This window comes from Suricata suricatta, chromosome 2, assembly GCF_006229205.1.
Source record: "Suricata suricatta isolate VVHF042 chromosome 2, meerkat_22Aug2017_6uvM2_HiC, whole genome shotgun sequence".
NCBI classification, from domain to species: Eukaryota; Metazoa; Chordata; class Mammalia; order Carnivora; family Herpestidae; genus Suricata; species Suricata suricatta.
The window spans coordinates 10,098,275-10,122,820 of NC_043701.1; the positions used below are offsets into that span (position 1 = coordinate 10,098,275).

Here is a 24,546-nt window from a genome sequence, read left to right on the forward strand (position 1 = left end):
GCCTCCCGCCGGGCTCCTCCCCGCCGAGCGGCGCGGGCAGGGCGGCCGGCGCCAGGGCTCCGCGGAGCTCCGCCCGGAAGCCGCCGCCGGGGCTCGAGGTGGACGCGGCCGGCGCTCGGGCGGACTCGCGCGCTCTTTAAGTAGCCGGCCGGCGTTCTAACGTGGCGTTTCCGTTCTCTTAGTGCAGAGGCCCCCGGTCCGATATGGAGCATGCCTTTACCCCGTTGGAACCCCTGCTTCCCACCGGTACTGTACTTTCGTCCACGTTTCGGTGTCACTGACGCGCCCCTCCTCGGAGCCCACAGAGGTTTCTAGACCCACAAAGGTGTCCAGTCGGTCCCTGACTCCCGAGTTCTCAGCCTTTAGGCATACTGCCCAGCCTCCCTTCTGCCTCAGTTTACCCATCTGAGAACACAAGCGTGACCTTAGTCCTTGCCGCACACAGTGGTGAGGACTGGGTACCTGGTTCACTGGACGCGGTCCACCTGGGGAAGAGGGTGCGCTGCCTGCGACCTTAGCCCTCCGGCCTCTGACCGCTCGAGCTGGTCTGTAACTAGATTATTAGACACCGAAGGGGTTAAAGGCAGTCAGCTTCAACAATAACAGGTTACAAAGTGGCCATACGAAACATTTTAAAGCTGTAACATGCTAGGACTTTCCATGTTAAAGCTTAAAATTACTGTAATTCACAGGGCGGGCGATGGAAGTAGAGCTTTTGGGAGGCTAGCAATTGTTCCCACGTGTAATTGACACGTGCCAATTGCGGGTGGGGGAGGGGCAAGGAGAGGACGAGGATCCCAAGCAGGCCGGACGCTGCCCCAGCTGCAGACCCTGACCTGGGGCTCCAACCCAGGAAAAGTGAGATCGTGACCTGAGCCAAAACCAAGAGTTCGATGCTTGACCAGCTCAGCGGATTCCGAGCCACCCACGTGCTCCAGTCATTTAATCTTAGATTTCCTAACCAGTTTCTGCTTGTGTAGAGCTTCTGTTTTATCAGTTCATACATTTAAACAATGAGTAATTTGTTAATTTTTTTTTTTAAGTTTATTTTTGAGAGATAGAGACAGCAGGAGCGGGGAGGGAGCAGAGAGAGAAGGAGACACAGAATCTAAAACAGGCTCCAAGCTCGGAGCTATTCAGCACAGAGCCTGACATGAACCTGATGAGGGGCTGGAACTCCCGGACCATGAGATCATGACCTGAGAAAAGGCCTGACACTTAACTGACTGAGCCACCCAGGTGCCCCCAGAATGCATAACTTAAAGTTACTGTGAACACGTGAATGAATGGGTTTTGTTAGGGTATTGAATTTGATTTGAACTTGTCCAGTTTCACAGACTGGGACCATTGATGATAAAACCAAGAAGAGTGGGACTTTGAATTTTTTTTAAGTTTATTTTTGAGAGAGAGAGGAGGAGAGAGACACAGAGAATAAGCAGGGGAGCAGCAGAGAGAGACTCTGAAGCAGGCTTCAGGCTCTGAGCTGTCAGAAAGAGCCTAAAGTGGGGCTCGAACTCAGATTGTGAGATCATGACCTGAGCTGAAGTTGGAGACTTTACCGACTGAGCCACCCAGGTGCCCCAGGACTTTGACTTCTTGTCTCTCCAGTCCCTCAACAGGTGGTTTTTCACATGAACCTTCGTATCTTATTTGCAAGAGAAGGAAAGCAGTAGCAGAGCTAGAATCTGCACCCAGGTCTGTTTGGCCCTTGTTAAGAGGTTGAGTGTTGAATTACTTGTGTAAACAGCATTTCAAAAGTTGAAGAAAACATTGGCAGAAACAAAGTGTGGGCGAATATTTGCAGAATCAAGTTCTTGGTACTCAGTGTCACGATAGTAGCCAAACCAACAGCATATCCATGAGTAGACACTTGATCCATGTGGCCTTTTAGCATTCTGATTTGTTGTGAAAAAACCTCAGTTCTTTACTGTGATCAAGGAAATTTTCAACTTTATATATATCTGGGCCCTGCTTCTGGGGTCCCCGGAAAGCTACACTTTAACATTTACTGAGGTCACACTGACTGCAGTACTTCAAAGCATGGACTCTATTTGTGACCCAAGCACAGATATACCACCTTTGCTCTGTAAAACCAGAGAGGAGCGTTCTGAACACAGAAGAAAAAAGGAAGAAACTTCCCTATTCCCCATCAGATTAAAGTCATGAATGTTCTAGAAACTTAAGGTCTGCAACGTTCTGAAAAGTCTTTTGTCTGGTGATTTGTAACTTTTTATGTACAAGATACTGATGACCCTACACTAAATGTTCCTTGTGTTCTCTTCTTGTGACAGTGCATATCCAGGGCTTGGATAACACTTGACTTGGCCTTGAATAAAACTTTCATTTAGAAATTCTAAGAGATTTGTTAGTTTTGTGGCAACAACTGACTGAAGCTTTCTCGTGTTTTCTAGGTCGAAAGGAGTAGACTGTAGAGATAGTGTAGTAAAAGTTTGGATCAAGGAATCTGAATCTCTGGGTTTAAACCCTAGTTTTGCCAGTATTTACTAGTGTTTAATAACAAAAGTTCAACCAAGTGTATTTTCAAGATGTAGTTGGCTTTATTAAACAGTTCCTGAAATTTGGCAGCATCCCAGCAAGTAGAGGGGAGCTCCAGAGGGCTGTAGAAAGAAAGGGAAGAATTTTAAAGGCAGGACAAGGAAATACAACAGAAAAAAGGGATTATTTCAGATGAGGTCACCTTCCTTTGGGAGACACTGCCCACTGGATAATTCCGACTGGCCAAAGACTCCATTCCTGGGTGAGATTGAAATTGCAGTTGGGTTGGCCTGGCCCAAGTGACTGTTTTGAGCGTGTGGTTTTCTTTTTAGCCCTTGTTGTCAGATCTTGTATTTCAGATTTTTCACGTGTAAAATACAAATACTTCACAGAGTAATGGGAGCATAGATTAGTTGTAACGCATATAAAACACTTAGCATCCCTACTGATAAGCTACTGCTATTGAGCAATAAGGGGAAATTGTTACTGAGCAAGTCTAAGGGGAAAACAAGATGGCAGTTGGATCTTATGGTCAGTGCTGTGATGGGGAAAATTTGGAGCAATAAATTGTAGGAAAAACAGGCAGTTGTGCTTGCTCCGTTTTTATGAAAGGTGCAGTGGAGAAGATCTGGACCCCTTAGGTCGGACCTCTGTGAGCTCCTCCGTAGACTGGGGCATGGCCAGTGACTGTAGTAATGTCTTTATCAAGCACAGATCCGCCCACATAGAATGCAGTGTTCACTTGGGGGATTCTCTGTGATTTAGTGGTTCTCCTGGTTTCTTCCTCTGCTAAGGGTGAAAGGATGTCGGGATTTGTGCCTTATCTCAAGCAAGTTTACAGTCGGCTGTAGCTTCCTACGAGGAACTCCGAGCAGTGTATTATGAGGGACCAGTGCAATGCCTGTCCTTTCTTCCTGATTCAGTAAATATTTAAGTTTACATTTAGAGAGAATTCTCTTCATCAAACAGACATTTAATACTTAGTTAGGAGAGGAGTAGTTAGTAACCTCTGTGAGTCTAACTTGTAACCCTGAGTGACCTGTGGTGCTCACTCAGATTTCCTGCCCGTGGGCAGTCCAACAGTTGAGCTGGTTCTCTTAACTAATTGCCAAGTGGGCCAGAATTCTCTTTCTGGGATCGTAGCTCAGAGAAAGAGATCTTTTTATTTTTAACTTCTTTATTTTTAAGAAAATTTTTTTGGTAACTAAGTGCTTATTTAAAGAAAAGCAACTCTGATAAAGATTATGAAACTTTCTTGGAATCCCTCTTATAGAAATAATCACTACCAACAGTTGGCATGTGTTCTACATATTCATTTTGGTACTTACACGTCAGCATATTATTACTCTTGTTTTAAAGAAAGTGGATTCATACTAGAAATTGTAAATTACCGTTTAGGGGCAGTGAGGGGAAATCTATAGGTTTGTTTTCCTACCTGCATAGCATGTGTTCCTTGTTCAACTTTTTTTTCCCAAGCAAAATAGAAGTTTCTAAAGTTAAAAAGTCTATCCTACATGCTTGGGGTTATTAAAAAATTTTGTGTTTTTATAGATTATGTGTAAATAAGTAGGATAAGACCTGTTCACCTTTTTCCTGCACTTTGTTCCTACTTCTTAGGATCCCTGTGTATAGATGTCCTAAGGCTGTTATTGTTGTTTTAATTTTGTTTCCAGTGCAGTTAACGTGTAATTAGTTTCAGGTGTATAGTATAGTGGTTTAAAAAACAAAAACAAAGGATGGTTAGATGCCAGGAAGTAGGTGGCAGTGCCTTCACTGTGTGCCTGTTGTCAGGCTTGAGGGCCTCTTCTGTCCATGTGGGGGGAAGTGCCACCCTTTTCTACAACACTCCAAGTTTTGCTTTTTCATAAGCAGTATAGACTCCTATGAACCAGTCTTTCTTAATAGACCTTTGTGTTATAATCTGCAATGCATATCTTTGATCATAATGTTTTTGCAGATATATGGATACATCAGTAGGATAACTTTCTAGAAGCGGAATTGTTGGATGAAAGAGTATGTTTGTTATACTAGCGACAGCCACTAGCTAGTGTATATTCCGTGGCAGTAGGCGCTGCAGGGGTACAAAAGTGAAAGGTGTGAGCCCTTCTATCCATGGACTTATGGTCTGGCTGGAGAGTGGAGGACAAAACCAGAGGGATTCTGGTTGGATGTGACTTAGGTGTCACGGGAACCTCCATAGGGAAGGTTGGGCTCGGGGAAGGAGAGCAGGGCAGTCGGGAGTGGGTCAGCAGAAGAGCGGTCAGGTGATGAGCCTTGAGGGAAAGCAGCGCCCCTCGTGCTCTCCTGGGAGCTCACCTGTGGCGAGAGAAGGGAAAGAAGGTCTGACTCGAGGGGTGGGGGCGGGTGGAGATTTGGGGGGGCCAGGAAGCTAAAACCAGATTGGTCAGGAGAGAGAGAAATTCAGTGCAAGGTGTAAGATAAGAAAGTTTCTGAGAGTTTCTGAATCCTTCCCCCTTGGAGCATCGTATACAACGATGTTTTCCGTGTCAAGTTCACTAGTTGTAGATGGGTTAAAGTCCTCCTGATGCCTCGTTACTTTTCCAGAACGAATTTTTATCTCTTCCCCTCTGTGCCCAAGCCAGATAAACTACTCCCTGTTTACTTACTTGAACATTTGTTGCAGCTTTGAGACTCTTGCCTTAGCTCATGCTAAATTTATCCCCTAGAATGTTCTTGTCCAGTCCTTGGAATTCCTCTTATATTTTAGCCATTTGGTGGGTGTGTAGAGGTATCTCTGATTTTAATTTAGATATCCTTTATGTCAGAACACTGATTTTTCACGTTTACTGTCCTTTTGCGGACCTTGTTGTGAAATATTTTATGACTCTTGCCATTTTTCTAGTGGGGGGGGCTTTCCTTTTTTATTTTATTTACATTTTATTAAGTATATGCCGAACATGGGGCTCGAACTCCTGACCCTGAGATCAAGAGGCTTACATTCTTCTCAGCCACCCAGGCACCCCATCTTTCCCTTTTTAAAAATCAATTTGGAGGGTGTGCTTGGGTGACTCGGTTAAGCGACCAGACTTTTGCTCAGGTTCTGATCTCGCTGTTCGCTGGTTCGAGACCTGCATCATGTTCTCTGCTCTCTGCTGTCAGTGCTGAGCCCCCTTCACATCCTTTGTCCCCCCCCCATCCCCCTCCAGCTTGCATGCGTGCATGCTCTCTAAAATAAACATTTAAAGAAAATTTAAAAGTCAGTTTGTAAGAGTTTTTGTTTTTCTAAAAATTGAGGTATAATTTACATAACATGGTATTAGTCTTAAGTGTACAGGTTAAGAATTTGATACATATATACAGGATTGCAACATGATTACCAAATAGGAGTTTCTTCATATATTCTGGATACAATTCTTTAAATCTTGAATTTTCTCCTCAATGAAGCAGGGAGAATGAGACTCTCCAAGGACGGAGATTGTGAAGATTTAAGAATACCTGTAAAGCATTTTCACACTGATGTATAGTAAGATTACCAACATTTTTATTTTTCTCATTGCCTTCTTATGTAAAGGTTTTAAATTCATGAGGAATTATGTTTAACTGGCATAAGTATGCAATTGCTGTTTTAAGCTCTCTAAATAGAGGGATGGCTTTCAAAATATTTTTATAAATAGGGACTTCTCCTCGCTTTGTTCTTCAGTATCTGTGATCATTTGATTTTTTTTTTATTGTGAAGCTTTATATTCAGAGCTCCATATGTTTGAAAGTAAAGTTGATTTTATTTTTGCTATGAGGTGTTTTAAAATAAACGTGAAGAATCAGACCATCTTCAAGATAATTATTTCACATAAGCCACAGCCAATGAAGAGGTTTTCAGTTTTGGCTTAAAAATACTGATGTTATTTTTAAATTTTTATATTTTTACAACGCAGTACATATGTGTCATAAAAATTTAGAAGAGACAGATAAACAAAAATGAAGTAAAAATACCATCTTCCAGCTTCTCAGAGATGATCACTGTTACTACCATGTATGTATAAGGGGTGTATGTGTATTTTCATGTACCTCCACTTGTTTGTTGTATATAATTATACAGTTAGGTATATTTAAACCTAAATGAGAACATACTGTAAGTTGTTTTGTTCAATCCGTAACTCCACTTTTTCCCTGTAGAATTTCATAGTACCTGTCCATATTACTTTTTTTTAATTTTTAATTTTTTTTTTTAGAGACAGAGACAGTGGGAGAAGGGAGAGTCAGAGAGACAGGGAGACACAGAATCTGAAGCAGCCTCCAGGCTCTGAGCTAGCTGTCAGTACAGAGCCCGACACAGGGCTCGAACCCACGAACCGTGAGATCATGACCTGAGATGAAGCCGGAGGCTTAACCAGCTGAGCCACCCAGGAGCCCCACGGGTACCCTCTTTACATGTAGTTCGGTTGTTCCTCACTTTTTAAATTCCCCTTAATGTTGAATCTTGACATTCTAAGTAAATCACTTTTATGTCACTCTTAAATGGATCCGATGGAATAAAAAATATAGCAATTAGATATGAGACATTATTCACTTAAAAATAATAAACTCTGGTTTTAAAGGTCCATTTTATTTTCTCCACCTAATTTGATCATCATAAACAAATTATGTGCTAGAAAACCTTCTATCTATCACTCGGTGTTTCTTGGCGAAAAGATTATATACATTTAAATTAAAAAAATAAAAAGATTCCTGTGACCATAATGCTCTCGGGAGTTATTTCTTCTAAACTGAAATACCGTGGTTGAGATTTATGCCAAATTCAATTACCATTTTAAGTATTGTTAGTACACACTTGATCAAGTCACTGAAATTGTATTAAAAATTTTTATTAGAACTAACATTTACATACCACTGTTGTAGTCATAGTTTTAATGCTTTAACAAGGCGAAGTCTACAAAAGTTTGGAACTAGAAGACTAAGGTTTGAGTTTTAGTCCTTTACAATTTGTGACATCGGGCATGTTACTTAATTTCTTAGAGCCTCAGTTTCTTTATGTAAAAGAATATATCTAAACATGAAGTCCTTGGGCACATGTAAGATAAAGTATAAAAAGCAAGTTTTAAGAAGTAGAGTTCTATACAAATGTAAAATGTTTTCCATTAGATGAATTTATTATACTGATAATTACATTTTGGAATTTCTATATTCATTTTTCTAATTCTGAAAGGAGATAGCTACTTATATTAGTAAATGTGTTCAGACCTATTAGGCAAGTCTAGCAGAACTATTCTCTTCATTTCTTGAATTCTGTATTTTTCTTCCATGCTTCTTGAACTTTATTATTTATAGAAGCATGAAATTATTAATAGTGGACATAGCTTTTTGATGCCCCGAGGTTAAATGGTAATGAATCCAGGAATATCTTGTTCTGAATATTATTCATGCCATCTCTTATATTTCTGGAATTTGATTTCCATTGAAAATGCCTGATAAAGTAAAAAAATTTAAAGATGAGTATTAGCATTCTCCAGATGGACTCTTTTATAATCAGTAGTTGTCTGTGATTTGCCAGAAACCGTGGTGATGACGTTCAGATGTAACGCACATAGCTCTGGACTGTGAACTCCCTACTCTAGTCTACTCAGCAAATCATAATAACCCAATGGTGGATTTGAGTCCTTTGTATTTGCATTTTGTTTTAAAATTAAGGAAGACAAATCCTTCCATATATAGTAGTAACACATTTTTTGGTACCTCTCCCAACTAGTTGAGCACTGTCTTTGGGAATTTTTGGTTTGGTCTCATATCTAGGTCTGTACTACACAGTTTACAGTGGCCACTAGCTGCATATGGCTTTTGAGCTCTTGAAATATGGCCAGTGAGTGTGGAACAGAGTTTTAAATGTAAGAGCCAAAACTCCACTCGGTTGTTGGAATATTTTATGTATTTGGAACAATGTTAGTGTACTAAGGCTGCCGTAGGCTGGCTGCCTTAAATGATAAAAATGTATTTTGTCGGGGCACCTGGGTGGCTCAGTCGGTTAAGCGTCCAGCTTCGGCTCAGGTCATGATCTCATGGTTTGTGGTTTGAGCCCCGCGTTGGGCTCTGTGCTAACAGCTAGCTCAGAGCCTGGAGCCTGCTTCACATTCTGTGTCTCCTTCTCTCTCTGACCCTCCCCTATTCCCACTGTATCTGTCTCTCAAAAATAAATAACATAAAAAAAAAAGTATTTTGTCATAATTCTCAAGTTAGAAGTCCAAGATGAAGGTGTTGGCAGTTTTGGTTTCTTAAGAAACCTTTCTCCTTGGCTTGTTGTCACAAATTGCCTCTTGGTGTGTTACTTGTGTTCCAGTCTCCTATTTTTATAAAGACACCAGACCTATTGGATTAGGTCTGCCCCTCAGACTTTATTTTGCTTTAATTATCCTTTTAAAGGCCCTGCCTCCAAACAGTGACTTTGTGTAGTATGGGTGTCGGACTTCAGCAGGAATTCTGGGAGGACATAGTACAACCCCAAACAAAGAAGGTATGCCAAATTACGTATTCAGCTGAGAGTCTTTTGTTGTCATTATTGTCTTGGTCCATACTTCAGAATTGTCATGATTACTAAATAAGGGAGGTTTTTAACATCACTGCAACAGAATCTATATAGCTGGTATATGAATCAAAGTCAATTTTGATCTTACTTCGTTGCTGTTTTATGCTTCTATTTAAATTTTTCTCTTTTCATTTAATGTTTTTGGAGTATTTGTTATGGGCCGGACTTCAGTAGGTGCTGCAGAAGAATAAAGAATTTATAGACCTTGCCGTGAAGGGTTGAACCTGCAGCAGGTCATCCGATACAATAAAAATGTAATTTCATATATAACTTGAACTTTTCCAGTAGCCTTATTGAAAAGCTAGAATAAGTGAACTTAATTTTAATTATACATATAAAGTAGTATCTAAAGTGTTACTGTAACATCTAATCAGAATAAGCTATTAGTAATGTAATAGTTGACATTTTTTGTACTGAATTTCCAAACACCAGTGTGTAGTTAATACCTGCAGCCACCTGAATCAGATGCTAAATTTTCTATATTAATACTTGATCTATTATAATAGTATATGATATATATGTATGTTGATAAGTTGTCATTTGTTTTATTCATATTGGCAAGGGCCAGTTGATAGACTAATAATTTTGGAATGAACTTTCAACACCAGAAATAGACTATTCTTTTTCTTAGGAGAAGCCTTTGGAAATGGGTATTAAAGATAGAACCGGGGTTAAAACCATTTTTCCTGAAATCAGTGTGGCTTTTTTTGTTGTTTAATTTTTTTTTCATGTTTTATTTATTTTTGAGAGAGAGAAAGACAGCGTGAGCAGGAGAGAGTCAGAGAGAGAGGGAGACACAGACTCTGAAGACAATCAAAGCATTAGGCCTACTTTGAAACTTGGAAAACTTGCAGTTTTTTGTGTGTTTTTTTTTTTTTTTAACTTTGTGGATGGCAAAGAAATCTCTTGCAAAGCTGCTGCTTAAGGATTGTGATATTTTTGTCATCTGGGGCTCGCTAGGGTATCTAAGAGACAAAGTGGTGGATTTTCGAGTTTTAGGGGTTAATCCTCTTCCTTCCTTCTTCTGTCACATTGGCAATCCTCCCCAGGTAGTTGAACATTCAATGGAAATTTACTTGTTTTGACTAGTTCCACTTTCCTTGGTGTGTAACTCCTAGTTGTTGGGATTCTTCCTTTTTAGTTTCCTATTTCTTTTTTTTTTTAATAGTTTATTGTCAAATTGGTTTCCATATAACACCCAGTACTTCTCCCTACAAGTGCCCCCCACCATGATCCCCTCTCTCCCTCTCCCTCCCCCTTCAGTCCATGGTTCATTCTCAGTATTCAGTAGTCTCCCTTAATCTGTGTCCCTCACTCTCCCCCGCTCTCTTTCTTCCTTCCTCTCCCCATGGTCCCCTGCCAGGTCTCTCCTGTTAGACCTATGAATGCAAACACATGGTATCTATCCTTCTCTGCCTGACTTATTTCGCTTAGCATGACACCCTCAGGGTCCATCCACTTTACTGCAAATGGCCATATTTCATTCTTCCTCATTGTCATATAGTACTCCAAAATATACAAGGAGCTCACTAAACTCCATACACGAAAAATGAATGATCCAGTGAAGAAATGGGCAGAAAACCTGAATAGACACTTCTCCAAAGAGGACATCCAGATGGCCAACAGGCACGTGAAACGATGCTCAGCATCACTCATCATCAGGGAAATTCAAATAAAAACCACACTGAGATACCACCTCACAGTGGTCAGAGTCGCTAAAATGAACAAATCAAGAGACTATAGATGCTGGCGAGGATGTGGAGAAACGGGCACCCTCCTACACTGTTGGTGGGAATGTAAACTGGTGCAGCTGCTCTGGAAAACAGTGTGGAGGTTCCTCAAAAAACTATCCATAGAACTCCCTTATGACCCAGCAATAGCACTGCTAGGGATTTACCCAGGGGAAAAAGAAGTGCTGATGCATAGGGGCACATGTACCCCAATGTTCAGAGCGGCACTTTCTACAATAGCCAAATCATGGAAAGAGCCTAATTGTCCATCACCTGATGAATGGATTAAGAAGATGTGGTATATATACAATGAAGTACTATTTAATCTCCTATTTCTAATTTGCTAAGACTTGCTGCTCTAACTTTACTTCACTCTGTGTGTTGGAGTTGGTTTAATTTTTTTCCTATACTTTCACCAATGTTCATATTTGCTTTTGTTTTTGTTGTTTTAATTAGTGTCATTATATTTGATGACAGACATGTTTGGCTTATCCTCATTGTTAATGACCAAATTGTTTCTTTTGCCTTAAGTAATATCATTAACTTGATAAGCCAGCTTTCCACATCATTGGGAGAACCAATGTCCTGTGTTTTACTGGTATTAGGCCTCTATAGCATCCCCACCTCATCTTTCCATATTAGCATTTTAATAGCTACATGCTTTTAGAAACTAAATCTTCTGAAGTGAGTTTAAAAATAATCTTAATTCTTAAAAAAAATCTTGTAAGTTGATACTTGGTAGCATTATCAGAAATAATTGTATTCTTTTAGATGAAACCATTGAAAATACCGAGTGAAGTTGTGAGGGCAGTTTTAATATTCACAATGCTAGAACATTATGGATTGATCATCCCCAAAAACCCCAAAACAAAAAAAAACCCTGTGGTTTTTGATACATTAACACCAGATGTCTTTTGAGGTTTTCTAGGAAAATCAGGTGTGTTTGTGTATTAACATCCCATCAAATGAATTTTATTATCTTTTTTTCTTGGTTAAGTCCATCAGAAAGTTATTCTTTGTAGGCAGCACACAGATGCTCTACCAAATGGATTTCATTCTGGGAGTATTTGTATATTTTTATCACACCATTGTCTTTGAAGGTATTGACTTATCACAGTGGATGGTTTCCTTTGTTCTTATGACTTCCAGAGAATTTAAGCTTTTGATTTACTTTTAGGTTATGTGTAAAATTCCAACTTTTGTTGAGGTAACTTTATTTTTTATATTCAAAGTAGGAAAGCTGCTGTTGGGATTTATTGCTAATCTATTAAAGATGTTGTGAGTAGTGAAACCTATGGGGGTCGGAGGGAGGCAGCCTTAGGAATCCCAGTGTTTTCAGGGCAGGTAGGTCTTCCTTCGTGTTCCTCCAACATGGCATTTGGCTTTTTTGCTTGAACACATTCAGGTAGCTCTATTGGGGAAGACACATACCCTTTTGCGCAACTGATTGTTAAAAATGTGTATTTAAAATAAACTGAAATAGGTCTTTCATTCTCTTTTCCAACTGCAATCATACAGAAGACTTCTACTTGATTTCTATTTAGTTGCCTTCAAATATTGAAAAACCTTAACTAGATTCTTGTATTCTTCCAGGCTAAGTAGTATAGTCATTTGTGCAACAATTCCTTGAGTGCTTGCCATGTACTGGGAGCTCTTCTACGCACTGAATGACATAGGAGCAATTTCCTTTCATTTTATACTTTCCAGGCCTGCTAGCTCAGTATGGGTATCAGTAATCTACTCACAGAAAATCAGATGTTCTTGTCGAGAATGCTTACTGGGAATGTTTTATTTTTTTTCTTTTTTAAAACTTCTTTAGCATTAAATTTACAGCAAAATGGAGAGGAAGGTATACAGATTTCCCACCTGCCCCCTGCATGTGCATTGCCTCCCCCATTATCAACATCCACCAACCAGAGTAGTGCATTTGTTAAGACTGAGGAGCCTACACTGATGCTACATAATCACCCAGCGTTCATAGAGTATATTGGTGTTCTACAGTCCATGGATTTGGACAAAGGTATAGTAAAACATATCCGTCATTAATGTCTCGTGCAGAGTATTTTCACTGCCCGAAAATTCCTCTGTGCTTTGCCTAGTCATCTAAATCCTTTCACCCCTCCACCCCCCGTCACCGCATAGCTTTTTATTTTCTTCATAGTTTTGCTTTTTCCCAGAATATCATATCTACACATAGTATGTGTAGCTTTTTCACTGGGCTTCTTTAATTTCTTATGCATTTAAGGTTTCTCCATGTTTTGTCGTGGCTTGTTAGCGTATTCCTTTTTTTAGCACTGAAAAACAGCTCCGTTGTCTGGAGGGACCATGGTTTGTTTGTACATTTACCTGCTCAAGAACTTCTTGGTTGCCTCCAAGGTTTGGCATTTGTGAACAAAGCTGTTGTAAACATCCATGTGCAGCTTTCCACGTGGACGCAGGAGGTAGTCCCCAGGATTGCCAGGTTGTGTGGTAAGAGTATGTTCAGTTTTGGGAGACACCGCCTCTGTCTTCTAAAGTGGCTGTGCCGTTTGGCATTCCCCAGCAGCGTAACACTTCCATTGCCCCACATCCTCCTCAGCATTTGGTGGTGTCCACATTGGAGATTTTGGCCATCCTAATTGGCCATCCTGTGATCTATCTGTGATCCTGCATTTTCCTGATGACTTACGATGTGGAGCATGTTTTCATATGCTTGTTTGCCCTCTGTCTAGCTCCTCTGTCTAGCTCCTTCGGTGAGGTGTTGAGGTCTCTGGCTCATTTGATAATGCGATGCTTTGTTTTCTTGAGTTTTAAGTATTTCTTGTATATTTGAAAAACAATCCTTTATCAGATGTGTCTTTTGCAAATATTTTCTCCCAGCCTGTGACTTTTCTCATTTTCTTGATATTGTCTTCTGCAGAGGAAAAGTTTTTAATGTTAATGAAGACCGGTTTACCAGTTATTTCTTCCATGAATTGTACCTTTGGTGTTGTATTTAAGGAAGGCGTCACCGTTTACTCCTGTGTTATAACAATTTTATAATTTTGCAGTTTATGTTCATTTCGAGTTGATTTTGGTGAAGGTGTGAGATCTGTGTCTAAATTACTTTTTTTGCCTGTGGATGTCCAGTTCCAGCACCGTTTGTTGAAGGGGCTGTCTTTGCTCCCTTTTACTGCTTTTGCTCCTGTGTCGAAAGATCAGTTGGCTGTATTTATGAGAGTCTATTTCTGGGCTTTCTTATTATTTCCCGTCGATGTATTCGTCTGATCTTTTGCCAGTATCACACCAGGGAAACTTGGAGTTTCTCACCGTTAAGTATGATGTTCGCTCGAAGTACTTTGTAGGTACTCTATCAAGTTGAGAAAGTTCCTCTCTGTTTCTAGTTTTATGATGACTGGGTGTTGGAGTTTTTTCAAATGTTTTTTCTCCCCATAGTCATAGGATCCTGTTATTTTTCTTCTTTAGTCAGTTGATGTGATGGATTACATTTTGATTTTTGAATGTTGACTGAACCTGAAATCTAACTTCATTGTCACGCATAATTCTTTTTTCTTTTCTTTTTTTCTTTTTATTCATTTTGATGATTTTTTGAGAGAGAGAGTGTGCCCACTCTCCTGTGCACAGGAGCAGGGGAGGGGCAGAGGTTTCATCTCAGGAGAGAGAATCTTAAGCAGGCTCTGTGCCCAGCGCTCGGCCCAGTGTGGGCCTTGATCTTACAGTCCTGAGATCATGACCTGAGCCGAAATCAAGAATCAGATGCTCAATTGACTGAGCCACCCAGGCTATGTTCATGAAAGGTACTGGCCTATAGTTTTTAAATAATGCTTTTGTCTGTTTTTGGCATTAGGGTAATGTTGGCCTCTGAAAATAAATTAGGAAGCATTCCCTCTGCTTTTATCCTCTGAAAGACATTGTGTGAAAGTCATCTAATTTCCTTCTTATATGTTTGGTGGAATTCACCAGCAAACTGTGCTCTCTATTTTGGAAGGTTATTAATTATTGACTCAATTTCTTTAATAGATATAGGTGTATTCAGAGTATCCATTTCTTGTATGAGTTTTGATAGATTGTGTCTTTCAAGGAATTGATTTACTTGATCTAAATTATCCATGTTTGGGCATAGTCTTATAGTATTTCTTTTATATCCTTTTAATTTCTATTGGATTTATGGTGATGACCCCTCTTTTTATTTCAGTGCTTCCTGTTGTTTTAAAATGGCAGTATCTACAGAGTATTGAGAATCCTTAACCAGGAATGTTTTGAAAAATCATCAGGGGAGAGATAATAGTATTTTAGAATTCTGTAAAACCACAAAATCAGGAAAATGGAGCTCTGCATACCTTTCTTTACATTTATAAACTTCCCTTCTAAGAACTTGCTACCCAAATGGACATCCCCAGAGCAGCACCATTGGTCTTACCTGGGAGCTGGTAAGTCTTGGGTCCACATTAGACAGACAAACTAAGAACCTGGGTTTTAACAAGACCCCCGTATGAGCCTTCTTAAAGTTTGAGAAATATGGCCTAAGAAACTTCACATTCCTTTTTAAAATAATTAAAAAAAATCTCTATCACAATTAAGGATACTTATCATTATCCAAAACTTCCTTTAAGCTAATTGTATAGCAAGGTTTTCTTTGGAAATGCATTGTGAGCTCTATTGTTTTCTTTGGAAATGCATAGTGGGGTAATGCATCCAGGACACACTCACAGCAGCGGAGAGTGGCTCTCCCGACTGGGACCCTGCAGGGCCCTTCTGGGCACCAGCAGCGTTGGAAGTGCGTACCCTCTTTGCTGGCAGTCCTCTGTGCCTTTCAGGATATCCGCATGTGATCCTGATAACTCTCTAAATAGAGTTGGGTTGGTAACTTGAGGCTTTTGTCATAATAATTTTGTTTTAATGTCTAATACTTATTTTTTGTCTCTATAGAGGAAACATACTCATGTACGTATTTTTAGGCTACATAGTATTTTACTCATTGAGCCAGCATTTGCGTGCCTACTATGTGGCATTATGCTAAATTCAAGCAATTGAATCCTATGGCACAAGCCTTCATGGAAGTTATAGGCTAATAGGGCAAATGGATAAGCAAATCAAATCAGAGCGCCCTGTGCTGAGAGACCTCCTAGGGAGATCCTGGGTATGAATTGAATCACATAGAAAGGATTTGGGGACTCAGTGAAGGCTTCTGGAAAAATATGTTAAGGTGGAAAATCTACGAAAGTTATTTTGCCTTTCTAAGTTTTTGTAATTAGTGCTGCGAGGTAGGTGCACGTCTAAGTGTATGTTGAATGACAGTTTCTGGGAGTGGAATTACAGAAGCAAAGATATAAGCCTCTGCACTTTCTAGGACATGTTATTAGGTGGCTTTCCAGAAAAGTTATAACAAGTTACACACACAGTGGCGGTACGTTACAGTACCCTTTCCAGTGCACCTCTGCTCTGGTAATGCCTGCTCTGCAGTTCTTGATGAAAATACTCCTGGGTTGTAGCTGCCCCTGCGTGCCTTCTCCCACCTCGTGTGCTTTTTGCTTTACTCCTGTTAGAACCAGCCTTAACCTAAGAAGGAAATCTTGTCCAGGACTTATAAATGAGCAAAGGGGATTACTGGGTGTTTTTATTTATCTCTTTTTATTTTTTTTAAGATTTATTTTTTAATTTACATCCAAGTTAGGTAGCATATAGTGCAGCAATGATTTCAGAAGTAGATTCCTTAATGCCCCTTACCCTAAAGCCCATCCCCCCTCCCACAACCCCTCCAGCAACCCTCTGTTTGTTCTCCATGTTTGAGTCTCTTATGTTTTGTCCCCTTTCCTGGTTTTATCTTATTTTTGCTTCCCTTCCCTTATGTTCATCTATTTTTGTATCTTAAAGTCCTCATATGAGTGAAGTCGTATGATATTTGTTTTTCTCTAACTCCGCTTAGCTTAACACCCTCTAATTCCATCCACGGAGCTGCAAAAGAGATTACTGCGTGTATTTTCAGTGAAGGGCTGTGTAGATCCTCTAGTGACTGTGCTTGGAATGTAGGCCTTTTACTCACTTTCTTTTCATGAAGCTTTAGGGCAACTCTGCAGGGGTAGAAGTTGGGAAACAGTTGTGCAAATGACTCTTCTACAGAATAATGCAAAAAGTTTTCGTCTAGTAGGGTCGGGCGCAGATGATTATTGGTCTAAAGAGGAAATAACTCAGGTATTTTATTGTCGTGCAGCCCCGAGTTCTACACTTTGTGTTTATGGTATTTTTAGTGTCTGACTTTTTTTTCTTTTTTCATGGTGCTTCCGGGGCAAAAGTAAAACATAAATTCCTTTTATTAAGTTAGTTCCAAACAACTTAGTGGTGGTTTGTGCACTCTCTCTGTTAGTGCACTGAGGCATTTTGAGTGCCTTGGTGCTCAGTTTTCAAAGCCTTTCCTAATAGATTCACAATCTTTGCTTCTATTAGCAAATTCATGTTAGTAATCCTGTTTGCCTTTATTCAGATTTTTACTGATCCCCTCATTAATTAATGCATTGAATAATAGCTTTTGCATCTGCTTGTTTTACATTTTCATGGAAGTCATGGTTTTAAACTTTTGAAAATTACACTTTAGTCCACAAGTTAAATTCTTTGTTGTTAATTTAAAAGGTAAACTTAGTAGACAGTTTAAAAAATTTTTGAACTCTGCCTCCTTATCTTTCAGTAATTTTTGTCGCAAGATATGAGTCACAAGTGAAAAATGCCTCTGGAAAAACATATCCTAGAACCTTGCAGGAGGGTCAAGGGGCCAGGAGACATGGCCTGGAACTGCCTGATGCAGTTGTTCGGGAGTGTTTTGTGAGGCTCGGCACAGCTGCCTTGGGACTGGGACGGGCCTCGGACGTGGCTCCAAGGGAGGAATCCACTCCATATTGTTGCACAAATTTGCCAGAACCTCTCTGTCCTTGAGTAACACAAGGAACTTGTACTCGTTCCCAGTGGGGGCCTCTGTTCCTTGGTAGCCAGCATGTTCGTTGTTAACTGGCCTGTTGCATTAGCTTCTTGCAAAGATAGAGACATGAAGGGAATGAGCCTCCGGGCCATCTGGACTTATATTCGTATTTTCTCTCATTTTCTAAAAACGTGAAATCGATATAGCAGTCAGTAACTTTACAGTTACATAATTTTACCTCTTTTATTTACTCAGGTGTACAGTATTAGGTTTTAGGTGTGCAAGATAATAATTAAACACTTCTGTACATTTCTCAGTGCTCAGAAAGATAGGTGTACTCTTAACCCCTTTATGTATTGCCCCCATTCCCTGCCCAGCTCCCCTCTGAGAACCACCAGTTTGTTCTCTGCTTTTTTGTTGGTCTTTGTTTCTTTGGTTTGGTTTGTTGCTTAAATTCTACATATGAGTGAGATCATATGGGATTTGTCTTTGTCTGACTTACTTCACTTAGCATTATACCCTCTAGATGCAACCATGTTACTGCAATTCTTTTTTATGGCCAACTAATATTCTGTGTGTGTGTGTGTGTGCGCGCGCGCGTGCACGTGCGCGCATGACGCACCTGCCTGATCCTCTTTACCCACGCATCTCTCGGTGGACACTTGGGTTCCTTCTGTATTTTGGCTATTGGAAACCATGTTTCTATACACATAGGCAGGTCTGCACCTTTTGGAATTCCTGTTTTCATTTTCTTTGGGTAAATATCCAGTAGTGGCATTCCTAGATAATAGTATTTTTAATATTTTGAGGAGGAACCTCCATATAGTTTTATAGTGATTGCACCCATTTGCATTCACACCAACAGAGCACAAAGATTGCTTTTTCTCTACATCCTCGTTTCAACACTTGCTATTTCTTGTTTCTGATTTTAGCCATTCTTACACGTGTAAAGTAACACTCATTGTGGCTCTGATTTGCATTTTCATGGTGATGAGTGATGTTGAGCATCTTTTCATGTGTTTTGGCCATCTATATGTTTTTCTGGAAAACTGTCTATTGGGGTTGTGTGCCCCCTTTTTAATTGGATTACTTGTGATTTTTTGGTGTTGATTTATAAAGGTTCTTTATACATTTTGAATATTAACCCCTCACCAGATCCATCATTTGCAAATATCTATTCAGGAGTTTGCCTTTTTGTTTCATTGATGGTTGCCTTTGTGTAAAAGCTTTTTATTACAGTGTAGTCCTAATAGTTTAATTTTGCTTTTGTTTCCTTTGCCAGAGGAGACATATCTAGAAAAGTGTTTCTATGGCTGATGTCAAATGATGCCTATGTTTTTTTTCAAGTAATTTTATGTTTCAGGCCTTACATTTAGGTCAATAGTCCATTTAGTTTTATTTTTGTGCATGGCCTAAGAAAGTGGTCCAGTTTCCTTGTTTTGCATGTAGCTGTCCAGTTTTCCCAGCACCGTTTGTTGAAGAGACTGTCTTTTTTGCATTATATATTTATTATTTCCTCTTTTGTCATAGATTAATTGGCCATATAATTGTGACTTTATTTCTGGGCTCTCTATTCTGTTCTCTTGATCTATGTCTATTTTCTGTTGTGACTACTACATCTTTGTCTTATATCTTGAAATCTAGCATTGTGATCCTTCCATCCTTGTTGGTTTTTTCCAGCTTGGTTTGGCTATTCAGGATCTTTTGTGCTTTTGTATTAATTTTAGGATTATTTATTCCAGTTCTGAGAACAATGTTGTTGGTATTTTGATACAGATTGCATTATCTCTATATTGTTTTGGTAGTATGGACACAATCTCCCAATCTGTGAGCATAGATTCTTTACGTTTGTGTCATCTTCAGTTTCTTTCATTCGTGTTTTGTAGCTTTCAGAGTACAGGTCTTTCACCTCTTTGGTTAAATTTATTCGTAGGTATTTTATTCTTTTTGGTGCAATTGTAAATGAGACTGTTTACTTAATTCCTCTTTCTGCAATTTGATTATTAGCATATAGAAATATAATGGATTGTATTGATTTTGTATCCTGTGACCTTATTGAATTCATTTATCAGTTCTAGTAGTTTGTTGGTGGAGTCTTAGGAGTGTTCTTTATACACTGTCATGTCATCTGTAAATATGGGAAATTTTACTTTTTCCTTACCAATTTGGGTGCCTTTTATTTCTTTGTCCTGTTTGATGGTTGTGTCTAGGACTCCCAGTACTTTGTTGAAGAAAAATGGGGAGAGTGGACATCCTTGTTTTATTCCTGATTTTGGGAGAAAAGCTGTTTTTCCCCATTGAGTATGATGTTAATTGTGGGCGGCCTTTATTATGTTGAGATATGTTCCTTCTAAACCCACTTTGTTGAGGATTTTTATCATTAGTAGGTTATTGTGCTTTGTCAGGTACTTTTTCTGCATCTGTTGAGGTGATCATATGGTTTTGTCCTTTCTCTTGTGGTACCATCACATTGATTTGCAAGTAATGCACACTCTTGGATCCCAGGATCTCACTTGATTGTGCTAGAATGATTTTTTAATGTATTGGATTCGATTTGCTCATTGTTTTGTTGAAGGTTTTTGCATCTATGTTCATCAGAGATATTGGCCTGTAGGTAGGTGTGTGTGTGTGTGTTGTTTGTTTGTTTGTGTTTATGGTGTCTTTACCTGGTTTTGATAATCAGGATGATGGTGGCCTCATAGAATGAATTTGAAAATTCTCCTTTTTGGTGGAGGGGGGGGATAGTTAGAGGATCAGTATTAGCCCTTTTTAAATGTTTGGTACAATTCACTTGTGAAAACATCTGGTCCTGGATTTTTGTTTGTTGGGAGTTTTTTGATTACTGATAAAATTTCATTGTTGGTAATTGGTTTGTTCAAATTATGTATTTCTTCCTGATCTAGTCTTATAAGTCTATATGCTTCTAGGAGTTTATCCATTTCTTCTATGCTGCCTGATTTGTTGACATTTACTTTGTTATAGTATTTTCCTATACTTTTTCCAAGTCTGACTAAAGTTTTATCAATTTTGTTGATCTTTTCAAAGAACCAATTTCTGGTTTCATTGATCTGTTCTGTTGTTTTTTAAGTCTCCATTTGATTTATGCTCGAATATTTATTTTCTCCTTTCTACTGGAATTGGGCTTTTCTTCTTTCTCTAACTTCTTTTGGTGTAAGGTTAGATTATTTTTCTTGCTTTTTGAAGTAGACCTGTGTTGCTATATTCTTCCCTCTTAGAGCAGCATTTACTGCATCTCAAAGATTTTGGACCACTGTATTTTCATTTTCATTTGTCTCCACATAGTTTTTGTTTTCCTCTTTGATTTCTTGGTTGACCTATTCATTGTCTTATAGCATGTTATTTAGCCTCCATGTATTTGTGTTCTTTCCAGAATTTTTCTTGTGGTTGATTTCTAGTTTCATAGCACTATGGTCAGAAAAAGATACATGGAATGACTCTGATCTTGAATTTGTTGAAACTTTGTGATCTACTTTGAAGAATATTCCATGTGCACTTGAAAAGTGTGTATTTGCACTGTGTTTGGATGGAATGTTAGTATATGTTAAGTCTTTCTGGTCCAATATGTCATTTGAAGTCACTATTTTCTCGTTGATTGTCTCTTTGGATGATCTATCCATTGATATAAATGAGGTGTTAAAGTCCCCTATTACTTTATTACTGTCCAGTTCTCCCTTTATGTCTGTTAATAGTTGCTTTATGTATTTAGGTGCTTTCATGTTGGGTGCATAAATATTAACAGTTCTTAAATCCTCTTGTTGAATTTTTCCCTTTTTCATTCTATAGTGTCATACTTGGTCTCTTGTTACAGTCTTTGTTTTAAAGTCTGTTTGGTCCAGTATCAGTATTGATACCTGAGCTTTATTTTTGCTTCCATTTACATGGCAAATATTTTTCCTTCCCATCACTTTTAATCTGCATGAGTCTAAAGTGGGTCTCTTGTAAGCAGCCTGTAGATGGGTCTTGATTGCTTTTTTATCCATTCACTCATCCTATGTCTTTTGATTGGAGCATAATTTAGTCCATTTATGTTCAAAGTAGCCACTGACCAGTATGTACTTATTGCCATCTTGTTATTTGTTTTCCAGTTGTTAATTGAAGTTCTCTTGCTCTCTTCCTTTGTGGTTTGGTGGTTTTGTTTGGATTCCTTTCTCTTTATTTTTTCATATCTACTATAGCTTTTGCATTTGTGGTTACCATTATGCACATAGCAGTCATAATTAAGTTGATGTTCACTTATGTTTAAATTCATTCCAAAAGCACTAAATATTTACCCCTCCCACCACATTTTATGTATATGATTTCACCTTTTTTATCCTCTTATTTTGTGAATTCCTTGACTAGTTTTTATAGATATAATTGATTTTTAATGCTTTTGTGTGTCGACCTCTGTACTTCTTTTATAAGTGATTAGTTTGCTATTTTTGAAAATTTTCTTTCATAATGTTTTTACTCCTGACTGTTGCCTTTTCTTTCCACTCAAAGAATAACCTAGAAGCTTTCTTATAATAGTGGTTTAGTGGTGATGAACTCCATTAACCTTTGTTTCTTTGGGAAACTATCTTATCTGTTCTGAATGATGGTCTTGCTGGATAGAATATTCTTGGTTGCATGTTTTTTCCTTTCAGCACTTATATATCATGCCATCCTTTCCCTTCTGGCCTACAAAGCTTCTGCTGAGAAGTCAGTGGATATCCTTCCCCCTGTTTGTAATTGTTTTCTCCTACTGCTTAAAAAATACTTTTTTAACATTTATTTTTGAGAGACAGAGAGACAGCATGAGCAGGGGAAAGGCAGAGAGAGAAGGATACATAGAATCTGCAGCAGGCTTCAGGCTCTGAGCTGTCTGCACAGAGCCCGACGTGGGGCTTGAACCCACAGACTATGAGACCATGACCTGAGCTGAAGTCGACTGCCCAACCGACTGAGCCACCTGCTGCTCCTTTAAAATTCTCTCCTGCTGCTTTTAAAATTCTTTCTTTATCATTACATTTTGTCCTTTTCATTGTTATGTGGCTTGGCATGGACCTTCTTGGGCTAATTTTATTGAAGGCTTCCTGTGCCTCTTGAATCTGGATTCTTGTTTCCTTCCCCAGATTTGAGAAGTTTTCAGCTATTACTACTTCAAGTAAATTTTCTACCCCCTTTACTTCTCTTCTTCTGGAATTGCTATAATGTGAATGTTACTATGCTAATGATGTTGCTGAATTTCCTTAACTTATTATACAATTTTTATTCTTCTTTCTTTTTTGCTGTTTAGCTTGGTTGCTTTTTTTTTTAAAGTAACTTGGAGGGTTTATTAAAATGAATTAAAAAAGAAAGAAAAGGATAACAATACAACCTCATATTCCAAAACGTTCTAGATATTTTTAGTGCAAGAAATGCTGTCTCACTGAAGCACTTGAGAATTAGCATGAAATCCTAGTGAAAAAATGGAATCACCTTAGAAGTAGTAATAAAAAGAGAAACAACCAAAACAACCAGAGAGACACAGAGATTGGTTTTTTTAAAAAAGGATTTTTAGACTGTATTTTAAAAACCACAAAATAAAAAAGGGGTCAGTCAACATATATTTCAGAAGTCCTTCCAAGAGGCTCTGTACCCAGCAGCCCACACCTGCCTGTCACCTGTTTCTTCTCCCCTCAGCTGGCAGCTCATTTAAGGATCATCAGAGATGACTCCTCTGGTTCCTACAGTCAAACGTGTTCTGCCGAGTCCAAGAACCTGAGCTTACCTGGATTGTAGAAACATGCTTTTACCACCCTCCCACCAAAGTACCTCCCATTCGGATCAACAATAGCATTAATTGCTGATTTAGCCCTCTCAAATTCCAAAAATATTTGTACTGCTTCATTATCAGGGGCACCAGGAAGTTCAGATATCTCACATTTTCCAACTTTGCCATGTTTTTCACACTCTGCCTTCGTTTCAGCTTCCAAGTCTTCATCTAGCTCTCCTGTACCAACCACTTTCCATAGGAGGACCACTTTGGTAGGACACTTAACTATTTCCATTAATGCGTTGGAATCCGACTTCTTGGATGTGTCTTTCTCTGTGGTGTCACCCACAATGATCTTGCCCCCTCGGTTGTTTGTCTTCTCCACCGACAGTGCTGTGCTCAGTCCCCACTTGTGTTTGCCAAGACCCTGGCCTTCATGGAAGCCATACTTCTGCCTGGTTTTATGTGCTCCTGCAGTGCCACTCATGTTGGCAAGGAAGAAGTTGCCAGGTCCGTCGGAGATCTGGGTCAGTCTTGCTCCTCATACATCAGGGGAGGGATAGTGGCTTTGGAAGACTGGGAGAGAGGTCTTGAGTCGTCTTCGTAAGGGAAACCTCGGGGTCACTCTTTGTCCTTCTCTATAAGAGAGGTGGGTGGTGCAGTGGCTGCTCACCTATACTTCTTTTCCTCCTCTCTGGCTCATCATCTTCATCAGAATCTGGATCTGGTCACCTTGAAAACCAACTAGTTTCATGTCTGTTCTTATGCCTCTTTTCTCTCTCTTCTATTTCTGTCTTTCCAGCTCCAACTGTCTCTTCTGTTCCTCTCTTTGGTGCTTTACTACTTTCTTGTAATCATTAGGAAACATAGGATCATAGCCATCAGCCAAAGGAATCAAAATTTCTGCAGAAAACCCACTGGGAACAGGATCCTCAGGCCTGCCATCACGTGCAGGGATGGTGGAGCAGGTGTCCACCATCTGCCGGTCATCTGAAGAGCCACCTTGCCTTAGGTCGGTGAGCGAGAAGAGGACTATACTGTTTTGTTCTCTGGCTCTTGACTTCTGTGAGGGCCACCTTCTTCACCTGAAGCCGAGACTGCAGCAGTTTGACGTTTCCGGATCACTGGGCTGTCCTCCCAGGTCGTCCTCCAGGGACAT

At 39.4% G+C, this 24,546-nt stretch overlaps 1 protein-coding gene and 2 pseudogenes across 7 annotated transcripts in view; 1 reads left to right on the forward strand and 2 right to left on the reverse strand.

Annotated features, from left to right (window-relative positions):
• The first annotated feature begins 10 nt into the window (after positions 1-10).
• TPK1 (thiamin pyrophosphokinase 1) overlaps positions 11-24,546 on the forward strand; it is a 327,322-nt gene continuing 302,786 nt past the window's right edge. For 2 of the 7 annotated variants that reach the window (XM_029922047.1, XM_029922063.1), the window contains exon 1: positions 12-246. In XM_029922047.1, coding sequence (XP_029777907.1) covers positions 204-246 — 43 coding nt within the window. In that variant the 5' untranslated portion in view covers positions 12-203. Of the gene's footprint in view, positions 247-24,546 lie in introns of all 7 variants that reach the window. The other 5 variants (XM_029922080.1, XM_029922089.1, XM_029922057.1 and 2 more) reach the window with 4 other exon arrangements.
• LOC115303875 lies at positions 468-24,546 on the reverse strand (annotated as a pseudogene).
• LOC115286204 lies at positions 4,225-4,342 on the reverse strand (annotated as a pseudogene).